At 44.9% G+C, this 15,708-nt stretch overlaps 1 protein-coding gene across 1 annotated transcript in view; it reads left to right on the top strand.

The window, feature by feature from the left end:
• The window catches only part of Slc26a5 (solute carrier family 26 (anion exchanger), member 5), a 55,366-nt gene that overhangs the window by 15,436 nt on the left and 24,222 nt on the right, over positions 1-15,708 (top strand). Inside the window, exons 2-6 of the mRNA XM_005377231.2 lie at positions 3,636-3,840; positions 4,302-4,441; positions 10,915-11,025; positions 12,264-12,430; positions 13,085-13,249. Of these exons, the coding sequence (XP_005377288.1) occupies positions 3,689-3,840; positions 4,302-4,441; positions 10,915-11,025; positions 12,264-12,430; positions 13,085-13,249 (735 nt within the window). The 5' untranslated portion in view covers positions 3,636-3,688. The remainder of the gene's footprint in view (positions 1-3,635; positions 3,841-4,301; positions 4,442-10,914; positions 11,026-12,263; positions 12,431-13,084; positions 13,250-15,708) is intronic.

Here is a 15,708-nt window from a genome sequence, read left to right as displayed (position 1 = left end):
ATAAAAACAAAAAAATTATAAACGATACAGTTTCACTAGACAAGATGATAGGAATTCAACAGTGGTTGTTATATGTGAAGTTTACCTTAAAAATAACCTCCTCGCCTTTAGATAAGTCACTGATTCAGTATTCATTACCTAGAAGCCTAGAATTTGCTTTATTTTTAAATGTTTCTTTGTAATACATGAATAATTGTTACAAATCAAGAAAAAACAACTCTATGGCAAAATGGATAAAGACAGGGACTAATTTTTTTTCCTTAAAAACAAAACCCAAATGATGACATGCTTAGACTCAGTTGCAATTGTGAACATGAATAGTAAAAAGAAAAATGTGTACTGCAATACAAATTAAAGTTACAACAAATGCTGATTTTCACTCTCCAGATGGAAAAACTGCAAAGTCCAGCACATGGGAAGCAACAGAAACTCCGTTGCTATATATAGTTTTTTCTTTGGCGGGGGTTGTTTTTGTTTTGGGTTTTTGTTTGTTTGTTTGAGATAGGGTCTTGCTATGTCGTTCAGGCTGGGCTTAAATTCATGGCGATCCTCCTGCCTCAGCCTCCTCCTGAATGCTGGGATTACAGGTGTGGGCCACCACACACAGGAATATAATTTTGTATATAAGACCGTGCATAAGTTGTAAATATATGAGTAAAATTAAGATAATGATAAACAATCAATTCAGAATAGGGGGTCACTTCAAAAGGGGGTGGAACAAAGGCGGGGAGACAAAGGCAAACTTCCCAGGCTCTGTACATGGGCGAATGTTGATTACACGGGTGGTGTTATTATTATTATTATTATTATTATTACTATTTTGTGTGCTGTATATATATTCTATTGTATATACACATATGACTTTTATATCACATATGAAATATTCCACAATATTAAAGTTAGACTACTAAAAATGAAAAAAAGGTTTCTTTATGATTTTCTCGTTTTTCTCCATGTCTGCTTCTCCGTCCCAGGTTATAGGCAAGGTCCCCACTGAGCTGCTCTTAGACACCTGTGAGGATGCCTTAGAAGGCAGCGCCCGGGCCCTACCCCTGCATGCTGTGCTCTGCTGCTGCGGGGTGGGCCCAGAATTTCATGTTTGGGGCTGGGGATTTAGCTCAGCGGCACAGCGCCTGCCTGGCAAGCGCGAGGTCATGAGTTCGATTCCCAGTACCAGAAAAAAAAAAAAAAAAAACAGAATTTCATGTTTTTTCAAAAGGACCTGACATGATTCTAGGTCTAGCCAGAGTTGAAAACCAGTATTTTAAATACCTAGTCATCTTAATATCCCAGGGAACTTTTAACACACACAGATAATTGCTCTGGTGAACAAAATGAAAGGAATTTGGAGACGCCAGAGTGGAGAGAAGGTGTGAAGCGGCCTTCAGATTCATGGGTGTCAGTGGGTAAATCCTGACAGCCGAGGACGGCTAGCACTGAGATAAGGATGCCTGATGATTTAAGCTGCTTTCTCTGCTACATTTCAGTGCTGCTGATGGCTCCTAGAAAGGCCATAAAAAGCCACAGGAGAGGTGGTCAACCAACCTTGCTCATCTAAAGCAAAGACGCACAGTCTTTGTTAGATCCTGCTGCAAAACCGCACTTGCCCACACTTAGCAAACCTGGCTCGGTGCATCCGTGTGCTGTAACGAAACACCGCCACCTGGCCCAGGTATGAACAGTAGAAATTCATTTCTCACGGTGCTGAGGAAGGGAGCTCAAGGTCAAGGTGACAGCAAATGAGGGTCCAGTCTCCACCTCCAAGATGGACGCCGTGTGTCCTCACCCAGCAGAGGGAACAAAGGACAGAAAGGGCCATCAAGAGGGACACCTAACCCCACTTACGAGGGCAGAGTCCTTAGGCTCCGATCAGCCTTAGGTGGCGTATCTCCATACTGTCACACAGGCAGGAATAGGAACTAGAGGTGATAACGCTGAAGCCGTTGATCCTCACACCATTCTTGTTGGTACTCCGCCCTGTGGCTGCTAGCGTTTCACTTACCCCTGGGCTCTTGAATTTCACCCTCCTTGGATGCAGGTATTTACCTTGCATGACGTTTTGTGGTCGGTCACACAAACACTGAGTTCACTGAACTGTGACGTCAGCTTGGTGAAAACCCGACTTTTCACCATGACAGCGGCGAGTTGACCAACACTGTAACCCACAACCCTGTAGCCACCATCAAACACTTCACTACGGGTTCACGTTGGACCCGACTCCTCTGGGTTACCTCGCTTCGGTGGGAACACTGGGTTTAGTTGTGTGCTCACCTTCTTCTTGTGAGGTGCATAGTTCAGACATAAAGACAAGTACACAGAATCACGTAATAAACACTGGTTTTCTTACCACACAGCCTGACCATCTTACTGCTTCACAGTACTTGTGCCTGTTCTTTTTTGCCATCAAAACACAGCAGGTATAGTTAGTTCTGGCTCTCTATCATCTCCCAGTCATTCCTCTTTTCTCCAGAGGTCTCCACAATCTGACCCCAGTGTTTGTCCCTGGCACAAATGATTTTGTGCTTTACTACGTATCTATGCATCTATAATAACATAGGCTCTATTACCTTACAAGTTTTTGACTTTGTTTAAAAATTATATCCTTTGTATCCATCTACATCTTACTTATTTTTTTTTTTTTTTTTTTTTTGGTCTTTTTGAGACAGGGTTTCAATATGCAGTTGAGGCTGGCCTTGCACTCACACTCACAGCAGTCCTCCTGCCTCAGCCTCCTGAGTACACCACCATGCCCAGCCTGTGCTTTACATTTTTATTGAAAATTAAGTTTTGGAAATTTATTGATGGTACATTTAGATCTGTTTCTTCTAACTACTGCTTAATATTCAATTTGTGAGTGCACCAAAATATAGTTTTTATTGTGGAGAGGTAGACATTTGGGTTTTTTCAAATTGCTTACTATCGTAAATCTACTGTGAATATTCTTCTACACATCTCCTCATCCACAAATATGATGAAGTCTTATTCCTTAGTTATTTCTTTTCATATAACTGGTATTCACTAGCAAGGAGGGGAGAAAATATAATCATGCTAATAGTCTAACACTTGAGAACATAATCAACTTTAAAACAATATTATAGTGTTGCACAGATGTTTTGAATTTGTGACCTTTTGCAAGTCACCGGGGACTTCCATCATGGAGACATGAGTCCCAGTTGTGGACCACAGGATAATGTAAGGAAGTAATCAAACCTAGATGGAATTGGGAAGGAGGTTAATATACCTTCCAGGAACTTGGGGTCAGTTTAAGGACCGACTTTATCCTCTCTCTGTTTTCCTGACATACAGCTGCTCAGACCTGGCCTGGTTTACGGTTACGCTTACATAAACCTGAAGCTATCTGACCGCATTATTTAGCCACTGGGCTTAATATGAGCTCTTGTTAAAAGTATGCACGTTATCCACTCACTGCTCTGGGAGGGAATAAATCACAGTATGTTTTTTATTAATCTTGATTTTGTCCTATTTGTTAGTGCCTACTACGGGAAGAACAATGACAGCTGCTCTGAGGTGTCCAAGGAGCCTGTGAAACTTAGAGTACCACGAGGAAGGAAGGCTTAGGAAGAGTTGCAGTTGGATTTGGGCATCTAAGACGGACTTTTGATTTTCTCCCTTAGTGACACTCAGGAAATGTTTGTCTCCTGCTGCTGAAGAATAATTCTGGAGTACTATGGATCATGCTGAAGAAAATGAAATCCTTGCAACAACTCAGAGGTACTACGTGGAAAGGCCGATTTTCAGCCATCCTGTCCTGCAGGAGAGACTCCACGAGAAGGACAAAGTTTCAGATTCCATCGGGGATAAGCTGAAACAGGCATTCATGTATGCTGCGTTCTGAGCTTTTTCCTTTATTGTGTCATTCGGGTATGAGGGAAGCAAGGTCAAATGTGTAAAGAAAGCCTGTGGGGTGGAGTGGCAGAAAGATACATGGCGATGCTCTTGGTTCGCAGAGCTGCCCACAGCAATTAATTCAGTGTCAGTCATTCGATTGGATGCAGCTTCTTCACCTAGTTCACTGTGTTTACTGAATTCCTACTATGCCTGATGTAAACCACTGTCTAATTCTGCACCTACCTCTGAAGCATCCACTTCTTCCCTCTGGCTCCCAAGAATGTTCCAGCCACTCTCTCTGCCCATCTCTGCCTCCTACCGCATCTGGCAACTTCTTGGGTCACCAGTGCAAAGTTTTCCTCCTCGCTTGTGGATGTGGGGAACAGAGGATGCTTTGTGAATTCTACAGAGATGTTCCTCATTTATAACTCCGTCTCTCTGTGTCTTGCCAGGTGTACTCCTAAAAAAATAAGAAATATTATTTATATGTTCCTGCCCATAACAAAGTGGTTGCCAGCGTATAAATTCAAGGAATATGTGCTGGGTGACTTGGTTTCAGGCATAAGCACTGGAGTGCTTCAGCTTCCGCAAGGTTAGTAAGAATACAGCTGGCTGGCTGGCTGGCTTCCTTTTTTTCTTTTCTTCCTTCCTTCTTTTCTTTCCTTCCTTCCTTCCCTTCCTTTCTTTCTTTTGTTTACTGACCTCTTCTCAGATATTTGCTTGGCCTTTTTATCATGACTGCAAATTAAGAGTTTTTATCATATCCATGTAGTAACTTTTGCCTTTCTAAAGGAATCCAGAAACCTCACCCCTAAAGTTCTGCAGGGATATTAACAATAGAAAACAGTGGTGTGGTTCTACAGATGAGCACACTGCTTTGGCATTACAGTGTCTTACCTCTTGCTAAGTCAGTCACCAGACCAACATTTTGATACGGTTTTCATTAAAGTTCTTGGTTTCTAAGTGCAAGTTCTAATTACAAATGACCATAGAGTACTAAATTCCTTTGCAGCTCTGTGATTTTACATATGTTATAAACTTAAGAAAATATTCATTTGTTCTTCTGAACAATGTGTGTATGTTAAACAGCCCTTTGTGTACACAGGAACTAACCTCCCAACCAGGGAGTATATGAAGCAACTAAAGGCATTTATATTTGCTTGAAGGAAAAGATAAGACACTGTGAAATAATAATTGGGGGCCTAATGTGGGTAGAGAACCCACAAAAGTCCCTTGAAGAAGTGAAACTTGAACTACATCACAGGCAGAAGGCACAGCATGTAGCAAGGCACTGGGTAGGAGGGTTGAGTGTGGTTGAAGAGTTGGCAGAGAATAGGTGTGGTGGTGCACGCCTGTAATCCCAGCACTCAGGAGGCTGAGGCAGGAGGATCGTTGTGAGTTCGAGACCAGCCTGGGCTCCAAAGTGAGCTCGAGGCCAGCCTGAACTGCATAGCGAGACCCTGTCTCAAAAAGACCAAAAAAAAAAAAAAAGAGTGAGAGAAAGAGAGAGAGAGCTGGCAGAAAGGAGGGGAGAGAGCTGGGCAGTGGATGGGAGGTCTTTAGAGCCTTCTCAGGCCACTTCCGGATTTCACTTAGAGTGCAGTGAAAGCTGTTGAGGTGTTTTCGTGAGGGTTTTCCTGGTAGGGGGTCACTGAGTGAGGAATAGACTTGGCTGTTGGAAGGGGGACCAGACTGGATGTGGGAGACCAGTTGGTCTGGTCTGCCAGGGGCTCAGGTTAGGCAAAGCTGATAATGCCTTGAGCAGCTCTAGGTCAGTTGGCCAGAACTCTATTTCCTTCTAGCCAGTTTCCCAAAATTTAATATGTAAGAAAAAGAGCTCCCCCAGTGACCAATTAGCTGAGTGTTTAACTTGCCAAGTGACAGACTAGCCAAGTCTAGCAAATCCATTAAACAGGATCTTAAACCAGGTTTAGGATAGCTTTCTGCAACTGTTTTGCCACCATCACCCCAAAAATAATCAAACAAGAAGGGGCAGAGGCGAGGACAGCGTGAGGAGCAGATAAGGGATCACGTCTGCAGTGAAACAGAAGCTGAACTGGCCAGCAGTCCAGTGGGACCCAGCGCTGCAGGGAGCCACGAGAACTTCCATTCGAGGAAGTCTCAGATTCTGCCTCTGATTCACAGTCACCTGAACTTACTTCTCACCCGCGGACTTTCTCTCATCCTAACGAGGGTGGTGTCTATGAAACTGGAAAGATACGTCATCTAGCTTGTAGGTAAGACAAGAGAACAGTCGTTGAGTTAACATGGGCAGGATGAAGGAAAGGGAACCAGCTGACCGGGCTGTCCAGCTGGATGCCTGCAGGTGTGGAAGAGGAAGGGTCCAGAATGACCCGCGGGTATCACCGAGGGATAGAGGTGCCAGCTGCCCGCCAAATAAAGCAGGCAGGAAAGGAAGAGTAAATTTAAACATGTTAAATTTTAGATGCCTGTGAGATATAGACAATTAGGTCTTTTTTGGGGGGGCAATTTAATGTAAACAATTAGGTCTTTCATTTTATATTTGATACATATATAGTGGACCCAAAGACAGGTGTGGCCTAGAGATATCAACTTGGGAATCGTTGACACATTGGTTGCATTTAAACATGACAGTAGCTAAGGACAGCTGGGACGAGACTGTCAAGAGAAAGGAGCCAATATCAAGCTCTGTGCAACATTAAAAACCAAATAGAGCCAGGTGTGGTGGCACACATCTGTAATCCAAGCTCCTGGGAGGCTGAGGCAGGAGGATCATAGTGAGCTCAAGGCCAGTCTGGGATACATAAAGAGACCCTGCCTTGAGAGAAAGAAAGAAAGAAAGAAGACAGAAAGAAAGAAAGAAAGAAAGAAAGAAAGAAAGAAAGAAAGAAAGAAAGAAAGAAAGAAAGAAAGAAAAAGAAAGATCTAAATAGAGAAGGCAGAACCAGCAGAAGAGACCAATAAGAAACATCTAGAGGGGCTGGGGATATAGCTCAGTGGCATAAGTGCCTGCCCGGCAAGCGCAAGGTCCTGAGTTCAATCCCTGGTACCATGAAAAAAAAAAAAGCATCTGGGGAGGGGCAGGAAAACCAGGGGAGTCGGTATTGCAGAAAGGAAGAAAATAGCACAGAGTAATCCAGTAGGTCAGATACTGCTAAGATGCATAGATCATCCCACAAATTTGTATCAAAAAGCTATTATTCTGCCCATCTTTAATGAATGAAGACAGATAAATATGAAAATATATAGCAAAGGCAACGAAAATAAATTCATTGTGATTGATGAATAATTTAAATTTTTGAAAGGATTTTCCTCATTAAGAATGGCAGAGTGGATACAGGGTTTTATCTCTGTTCAATTTTAAGTCTCTCAACTAATAAGGACAAGGAGGATGCTAGAAGAGATGCCATGGAGACCAAGCTTGGGCAAGCAGCCTCCCTCCCAGTGGAGGAAGCTGAAATTTAGGGATCTGCTTTACAGCACCCTGGGGGCTCGCAGGCTCCAAATGCTGTCAAATCTGGGAGCCAGGGAGGGCTGTGAGAGAGTGACGTGGCTGAATGTCTCTCTATGACAAAATGTCACATGGACACGCAGGTGCCTTGCCCTGTACCGTGCTGGGGATGACAGTGTGGAGACAGGACTGGAGCGATGTCAGGAGGATTAAATAAAACTCTGCCCTTTCTCCCCCACAGCCTTCTCAGCATTTCTTATTATTTGATTTCTTGATGATACCAATTCTTTTTGGGATTAAATGGAATCTCAGTGTTTTAATTTACATTTCTCTAGTGGCCAGCAAGGTTGAACACTGCTTCATGTATTTATTCACCATTAGTACTTCTTCTAATAAGTGTCTATTCATTTCACTTGCCCATTTTTTATTTGGGGGTAGCTAATTTTTTGAGTATTTTTTTGTTTGGGGCAGTTTCTCTGTGTGTAGTTCAGCCTGGCTTTGAGCTCACTGTGTAGCCCTGGCTGGTCTTGAACTCGAGGCAATCCCAAGTGATGGGATGACAGGTATATACCACCATGTCTGGACTGGATTCATATTCTAGATATTAGTCCTCTGAGGAATAGCTGGCAGTGTTTTCCCATGTCTCTTCATTCTGTTAGTTGTTTTTTTTTTTTTCTGTACAGAAGCTTTTTAATTTGATATGACCCCCTTTGTGGTTTCTTGGTACTATTTCCTGTGCAACCAGGGGTTCTGTTGAGAAAGTCCTTGCCTATGCAAGGACTTCAAGAATTTTGCCATCTTATCTTCTCAAGTTTGTTTCTGTCTAACATTTAGATCTTTGATCCATCTTGATTTTAGTTTAGAACATGGCAAAAGATATGGGTCTAGATTCACTCTTCTGCATGTGAATAGCTAGTTTTCCCAGCACTATTTGTTAAAGAGGCTATCTTTCCTCCAGTGTATGTTTTTAGGCCCTTTTGTCAAAGATCAAATAGTTGAATGCGCTTGAGGTTGTTTCTGCATGCTCTGTTCTATTCCAGTGAACTTCATGTCCAGTTTTGGGAGGCTTTTTTGCCAATACCATGCTGTTTTTATCACTGTCACTTTGTAATATAACTTCAGATATGGGGCATGATGCCTCCTGCTTTACTTTTGTTGCCCAGGATTGCTTCTGCTGTTCTGAATCTCTTCTGGTTCCATATGAGTTTTAGGATTTTTTTTGTGGTTCTGCAAAGAATGCTGTTGGCATTGTGTTTGGGATTCCATGATATTAAATCTGTATATCAGTTTTGGAAGTGTGGCCATTTTGCCAAGATTGGTTCTGCCTATGCAGGAAAAATGGCTCTCTCTCCATTTTCTGATGTCCTCTTCCATCTTCTTTTTCAGAGCACTGTATGTAGTTTTCACTGTGCAAGTCTTTCACTTCCTTGCTTAGGTTAACCTCTAAGTATTTAATTTTTCTTGGTGTTATTGCAAATGGCATTGTTTTCCTAATTTCTTTTTCACTGAGTCCACAGGAACACTTCTGATTTTTGTGTGTTGATTTTGTAACCCAATGCTGAATTTGGTTATTAATTCTAGGAGTCTGGTGATGGATTTTTTGGGAGTCTTCTATGTAGAGGATCATGTCATCTACAAATAATAATAATTTGACTTCTTCCTTTCCTATACATGTCTCTTTTATTAGCTTATCCTGCCTGAGCTCTGGCTACTGTTTCATGTACTGTGTTGAACAGGAGTGGTGATAGTGGCCATCCTTGCCATGTTCCTGATTTCAGAGGAAAAGTGTTCAGCTTTTCCCTACATCATAGGATGTTAGCAGTAGGTTTGACATAAATGGCTTTTGTCCAATTGAGATAAAGTCCATCTGTGCCTATTTTCGTCAGTGTTTTTATCATGAATGAATATTGGAGTCTACCAAAGGCTTTTTCTGCATTATTGAGATGGTCATGTTGTGATTTTTTTTTTTTGTCCTTGCTTCTGTTTATGTGATGTAACAATAGAAACATCCAAAACAAAATTTCTGTCACCATACCCTGCACACTATTTATTGTGAGGTCTGTGCTGTGTATTATACGATATTCAGCGGTGTCATGGCCCTGACCTCTCAATAGCAGGAGCATGTCCATTGTAAAAGAGTTTTCCCTGTATGGGGGAGAGGTGTATAACTGCTCTGTTAAAGGTGCTGAATTTTAAAAGCAGAGGTGAACAGCAGAACTGGTTCCGGAGTTGGAGGGGGTGCTGGTCAGCTGGTCAGGGTGGGACGTGGAGGGACAGGAGAGAGACAGCAGAAGGCTGGCGTGTCCAGAGCGGAGCCTGGGGTGCCAGCTTCTGCTCTCTCTCCACACACACCTTTGCAATGAGCCCCCCAGAGCACTTGCGGGGTCCCCTGGAGTTTGCGCCTAATTCTTGCAAGAACAAAAAAAGTCTCACACTGCTCAAAAAAAACCATCTCTTTTTTAAAACCCTGCATTAAATCTGCACATGGCCATTTCTAGCCGCTTTAGTCACAGTTATTAAGTTAACTATGGTACATCCACATGGTGGAATATGATTCACCACTGGAAGGAAATGTGCCTTCATGCTGTGGAAAGATGTGGAGGAAACTTAAGTGCATATTTCTGAGCAAAAGAAGCCCACTTGAAATAGCTGCGTACCGCCTGACATTCTGGGAAAGCCCACACCGGAAGGAGAGAAAGGGTGAGTGGTTGCTAGGGATTTAAGAGGGGGGAAGAGGGAGTCGGTGGAGAACAAGATCTTTTAGGCCATGGACTGATTCTGCGTCCTACTGTCAGGGCAGATACAGGTCGTTGCGGATTTGTAGAGAACTTTTATCACAAAGAGTAAGCTCTGATGTGAACTGTGGGTGTAGGTTCATCATTGTACCAAAGGTACCAGCCTGGCAGGTGTGGATAAAGGAAACCCCCGTACCTTGCACCCAAGGTGCTGTGAGCCTCAAATTTCTCTAAAATATAAAGTCTGCTGAGAGCGCACAGGTAAAGGATGGTGTGAGCTGGTGGGGACGGCAGAACCGAGAGTCTGGGTGTGACCTGAACTTCTCAAGTTTTTTAGCAAAATGCCAAGATTTCCATTTGGAAAACTGGGCGCCCTGGAAGGTACCCGGCGTGGCTCGTGTGAAAGGCGCTTGCCCGAGAAGACGCCTTTGGGAGGAGCCTGCGCGGGAAAGAGACCACACCTTCTGACACGGGGCCAGAGGCAGGGGCCAGGGCCAGGCGCAGGCGTCACGTGGACCAGGGTGGACAAGAGGCGCTCCTCACAGCAAAGGGGTCCCCCGGAACCCACAGAACACAGCATTAGAGCAAGAGCGTCTGTGTATCAACCCCAGACTACAACTGCGCCTACCGAGGGAGACTGCTTCGCCGCCCTTGTCTAATTTTTTAAAACTAAAGGAGGAAAAAGCCCATGCACGGGCAGAAGGGCACTGAACAAGGAAGACCACGCCAGCCTGGGCTCTGCAGGCACAAGGCTCCGTGCGGGACTGCGGGAGGGTGGGCAGAGCAGACACATCAGGTACCCGAGGCAGGAGGGCTTCGCTCGTGCGTCGGAGCGGAAGCACCAGGGACGAACGCCCGCCCCGCTCCTAACGCTCCTCTCGGCTTTTAACCCCACAGGCTTGGCCTTCGCAACGCTGGCAGCGGTGCCTCCGGTGTTCGGCCTGTACTCCTCGTTCTACCCTGTGATCATGTACTGTTTCCTTGGGACTTCCAGGCACATATCCATCGGTAAAAGCTTATTCTTGAACTTGATATTCCAGTCCCTTTCCCGTTGGAGTCCCAAGCTTCACCACGTGCCAAAGAAATAGTGTGGTTGTTACTAGAACATCTGCTTAATAACTTTTGTTACACACAATAAATTCCTTAGCTAAATATGGTGGCGCACACCTATAATCCTAGCACTCGGGAGGCTGAGGCAGGAAGATCATCACTAGTTTGAAGCCTGCCTGGTCTGCATAGAAAGAGTCCATTCTTAAAAAAAAAAAAAAGTCTTTAAGCAATACACTGCTCCCAAGGCTTCTAGAGTGAATACCTTTCTTGTAGCCTTGAGGTAATGAAAAAGGACAATTTTCTTATATAAAATAGCAACTTTTAAAATCTGTGAAATGAATTCATTTCCTAATAAAATTACTCTTGTCTGACTTTCTTTCTTTGCTCTCCCATTACTATGCATGTATATAATTTTCATATTTTAGTCTCTGAATTGTACATATTTTCTCTTTAGCTATTTCAGTTCAGATGTATATAAATTTCATAATAGTATTTCATAAAGCTACTCCCTACAAACATAATGTTTCAGCTAGCTATTGCTGGGTAACAAACGGCCCTCAGTTTGGCAGCTTATATTATAGATCAGTTAATTTTTTAATTAAAAATATGACAAATAATTCTTTTATTATCTCTCTACTCCTGTGGGTCAGGATTTGGGAAGGGCTGACCTGGGCAATTTCTGCTGTCTCCCTTCTTCCTCTCTGTCATCCCTTTCCCTCTCTCTTTCCACGTAGTCCCAGGAATTCTCCCCACAGCCCCATTGGAGCTTTAGCAAACACGATGGCTCAGGCTCCAGCGGAAGGTTTACAGTTCTTGTGTAGACACCACATCACCTTTTACCACCTCCCCTCAGAAGTCACACCGTGTCACTGCTGCTGTGTCCTTTTGATGACTAGCATGTTGTGAGACCACCCAGATTAAAGAGAGAGGCACTGGATGCCCCTCTCCATGAGGAAACATCCAGGCCCTGGCCAGGTGTGGGGGTGGAGGTGCTGCTGCGGTCACATTTGCAGGACACTGAGCAGTCGCCTTGCAGGGGTGGCCTGTGCCCCTCACGTGTGTCTCTGGCACACTGGCAAAGCCCCCACCAGACACACTGGAATCCCTCGGTGAGGGTCCGTTGTGCCCATCTCGTCAGCTACACCGGGCAGTTTCCATGAGCCCCAAATAAGATAATTCCTGCTTCACCGTTTCAGGTCCTTTTGCCGTGATTAGCTTGATGATTGGTGGCGTGGCTGTTCGGCTAGTACCGGATGATATAGTCATTCCAGGAGGAGTAAACACAACCAACGGTACGGAAGCCAGGGACGCCCTGCGGGTGAAAGTCGCCATGTCTGTGACCTTGCTTTCAGGAATCATTCAGGTGAGACTCAGGTGGGGAGATGGGGCTGGTGTGTTCTCTGAAACATCTACCGAGCACTCCGGGCTGCTTTTGCCCCATGGTGGGCAGCCAGCCAGCCAAACTCCAGAGCTGAGCTGGGCATGGTGGCGCACACCTATAATCCCTGCACTGGGGAGGCTGAGCCAGGAGGATCACTGGGAGTGCAAGGCCAGTATGGACTACACAGCAAGACCCTGTCTCAAAAAGAAAAATCTCCAGAGATGGGGTCGGGCACAGCAGTCCGACTCCAGGCCTTATTTACCAGGAGAGACTCACAAGCTTTGGTTGGGCACTTTGAGGTCCCCAAAGCGAGCCCAGTCTGAAACAGTCAGACTGGGTAGCACTGGAGAAGGACATCCTTTATCTGCTTGGCCGGAGCAGCCAGTGGTCAGGCACCCTGTATGCAGGCCTGCGCGTGCCTCTGGCTCGGGGACACAAGGTGCAGGCATGGCCCCTGCTCTGTGGCACCGCCTGACTGGCACTGTTTTCTCCATAGCCGGGGACTGATTTCTTAGCGACAGATCCAGGTCGCTAGTGTTAGAAGGGGCCCGGAAAGACCTCTGATGTGTTTTCCGCTGGTTATGACTTCCTAACCTCTCATGTGATTTGTTTGTTTCTTTGCCATTGAAACGACAGTTTTGCCTAGGTGTGTGCAGGTTTGGCTTCGTGGCCATCTACCTCACCGAACCCCTGGTGCGCGGCTTCACCACCGCGGCCGCCGTGCACGTCTTCACCTCCATGCTCAAGTACCTCTTCGGGGTCAAGACCAAGCGCTACAGCGGGATCTTCTCCGTGGTGTATGTAAGTAGGCGACTCCCGACCCCCCGGCTGTGCTTCCGGCTTCTTTCTCTGCTCTTATCTGAGTCCCATTTTTCTGTTTTTCCAAGAAACTCTGTGAAAGGAAAAAAAGACTTAGTTGCTCTCAGGCTTTCTGAGAAGAGACCCACAAGGAAGCCTAAAAATCCCATTTTATTGGTATATGATTCTGCTTACTTCACCGAGGACTTTTTGTGAGGTCTTTATTGGTGATACCATCATCACCCTAATGAGGTGCCTTACTTCTGTTTTGCCTGCCTAAATTAGAAGTTTTTGAGAGAGATATGTTCTCCCACTGTGTCTTTAAATTACTTGTTAGCATCCAAAACAAACAAACAACGCCCCCCTCCCAAAATCCCATAATTCCTTTTTTAAGAAAAAGCTAAGTAATGCAGCCAGGCATGGTAGTACCTGCCTATAATCCCAGCACTCTGGGAGGCTGAAACAGGAGGGCTGCCACTTCAAGCCCAGCCTAGGCAACTCAGCAGTGTAGTGAGACCCTATCTCAAAATTAAAATTGTTTAAAGCCGAGGGTGGTGGCACACACTCGTAATCTCAGCACTCAGGAGGCTGAGGCAGGAAGATCGTTACAAGTTCGAGACCAGCCTGGGCTACAAAGTGAGCTAGGGCCAGCCTGAGCTACATAGTGAGATCCTGTCTCAAAAAGAAAAAATAAAATATAAAATAAGATAAAATAAAATTGTTTAGAATGGCTGGGGAAGTAATTCAGTTCATGGGCCCTGGGTTCCGTTCCCCATACTGCACCCTACCCCCCAAAAGAGTGAGCCTATAACAGATTAAACTAACACAGCTAACACAGGCTAATGCAATAAACTATGCATAGACTCTGTATACAATTCAGAGAAAATTTCTTTGCAAGCGCATAGGGAGCAAGGGTAATAACGGATCGTGCTGCAGCTAGTGTGCAAACGAGCACAAATTCTAAACAAGCAGTATTTTTCACACAGGGTATAAGTGGAAACCCATGACTGAATATAGTTTCAAAACCCCGTACGTTCTGAAGGTAGAAGACACATTCCTAAGTGACCCAGAGATGAAGCGGAAGTTATGAAATACTCAGGACCCCTGACAGTGAAGTTCCAGGATTGAGACCTGGGAGCCGCAGCCTTTGCAGTGCTCTGCGCCCAGCACTGTGCCGGGCACTAGGGGGCAGCAACGAGCCGAGCAGATGCCGTCCTGCCCGCTCCAGCTCTCAGTCGGAGGGTGATTAATAAAGTCATCAGTTGCACAAGTATGTGATTAATTGTAAATTACATTAAGCGCTATGAAGAGAAGGCACAGGCTGCTCGCGGGGGAGGGGAAGCCTAGGAAAGTCACTCCTAGAAGACACACGTACATTTGAGTCCTTGACTGATTAGAATGGAATCAAGGCCTGAGACTGTTCCCTAAATAACTACATTATTAGTTCCCTGTTATTGTTGCTGACGGACCTCTGACACTGAGCCTCCTCAGAACGCCTTGTCGTAATGAAAACACAACATACAAGTCCCGCTGAACATAATCTAGGGGCGTCGACAGGAAAGGGTGCATAGCCCGGTGCAGAGGCTGTGGGCTTCCTTGGGTGGCAGATGAGGACTGTCACCCTAGGATACAACCAAGTGACTTCACACATACACATACATACTCACACACACACACACATATTCATACACTCACACACACACTCATCACTTTGGCTCCTTTCCAAACTTATCCCCTCGCCTTCAAAGCCCCTCACCTGCCCAACTTTTCCTTCATCCGCTGATGATAATTTCTCCCTCTTTGGCTCCCTAAGAGCTTTTCTATGTGTTTCCCTTTGGAGCCTTCTGCTGATACTAATCGGTAATTCTTTTCCTCATGGTCACTGATCAGCCTCAGGACTGTTTTTTTGAGTTTTATAACACAACACCACGACACTAGCATATCCAGAAACACCCTGAGATGGGTGAGTAAGAATTGCTGCTGTATAGTTGTATGACAAGTTAAAAGTGCCTGGTGGGCCGGGCGTGGTGGCACACGCCTGTAATCCCAGCACCCGGGAAGCTGAGGCAAGAGGATCGCTGCAAGTTCGAGGCCAGCTGGGGCTACATAGTGAGTTCAAGGCCAGCCTGAACTGCAGAGTGAAACCTTGTCTCAAAAAGACCAAATAAATAAATAAATAAATAAATAAATAAATAATTTTAAAAGCCTAGTGGACACTATAAAGAAAGACATTTCAACCTGAGAACACTTTTTTGTGCATTTGGGGGTAGCACCAGGGCTTTGCACATGGTAAGCACGCACTGAACCGCTGAGCTCCAGCCCGGCCCTCTCTCTGTTAAATTTTAAGTCTCAACTCTATTTTTTTTTTTTATTGTGGTAAGAGGCGTATAACAAAATGTATCACTTTTTTTTTTAAGTGTACAATTCAGCGGTGATAAGTGTATTCACAGGGTTGGACAGCC

The sequence above is a fragment of the Chinchilla lanigera genome, unplaced genomic scaffold (genome assembly GCF_000276665.1).
Source record: "Chinchilla lanigera isolate Chin_1 unplaced genomic scaffold, ChiLan1.0 scaffold00009, whole genome shotgun sequence".
NCBI lineage: Eukaryota > Metazoa > Chordata > Mammalia > Rodentia > Chinchillidae > Chinchilla > Chinchilla lanigera.
The sequence above is the reverse complement of the archived record's forward strand: the minus strand, read 5'-3'. Positions and strand labels throughout refer to the sequence as shown.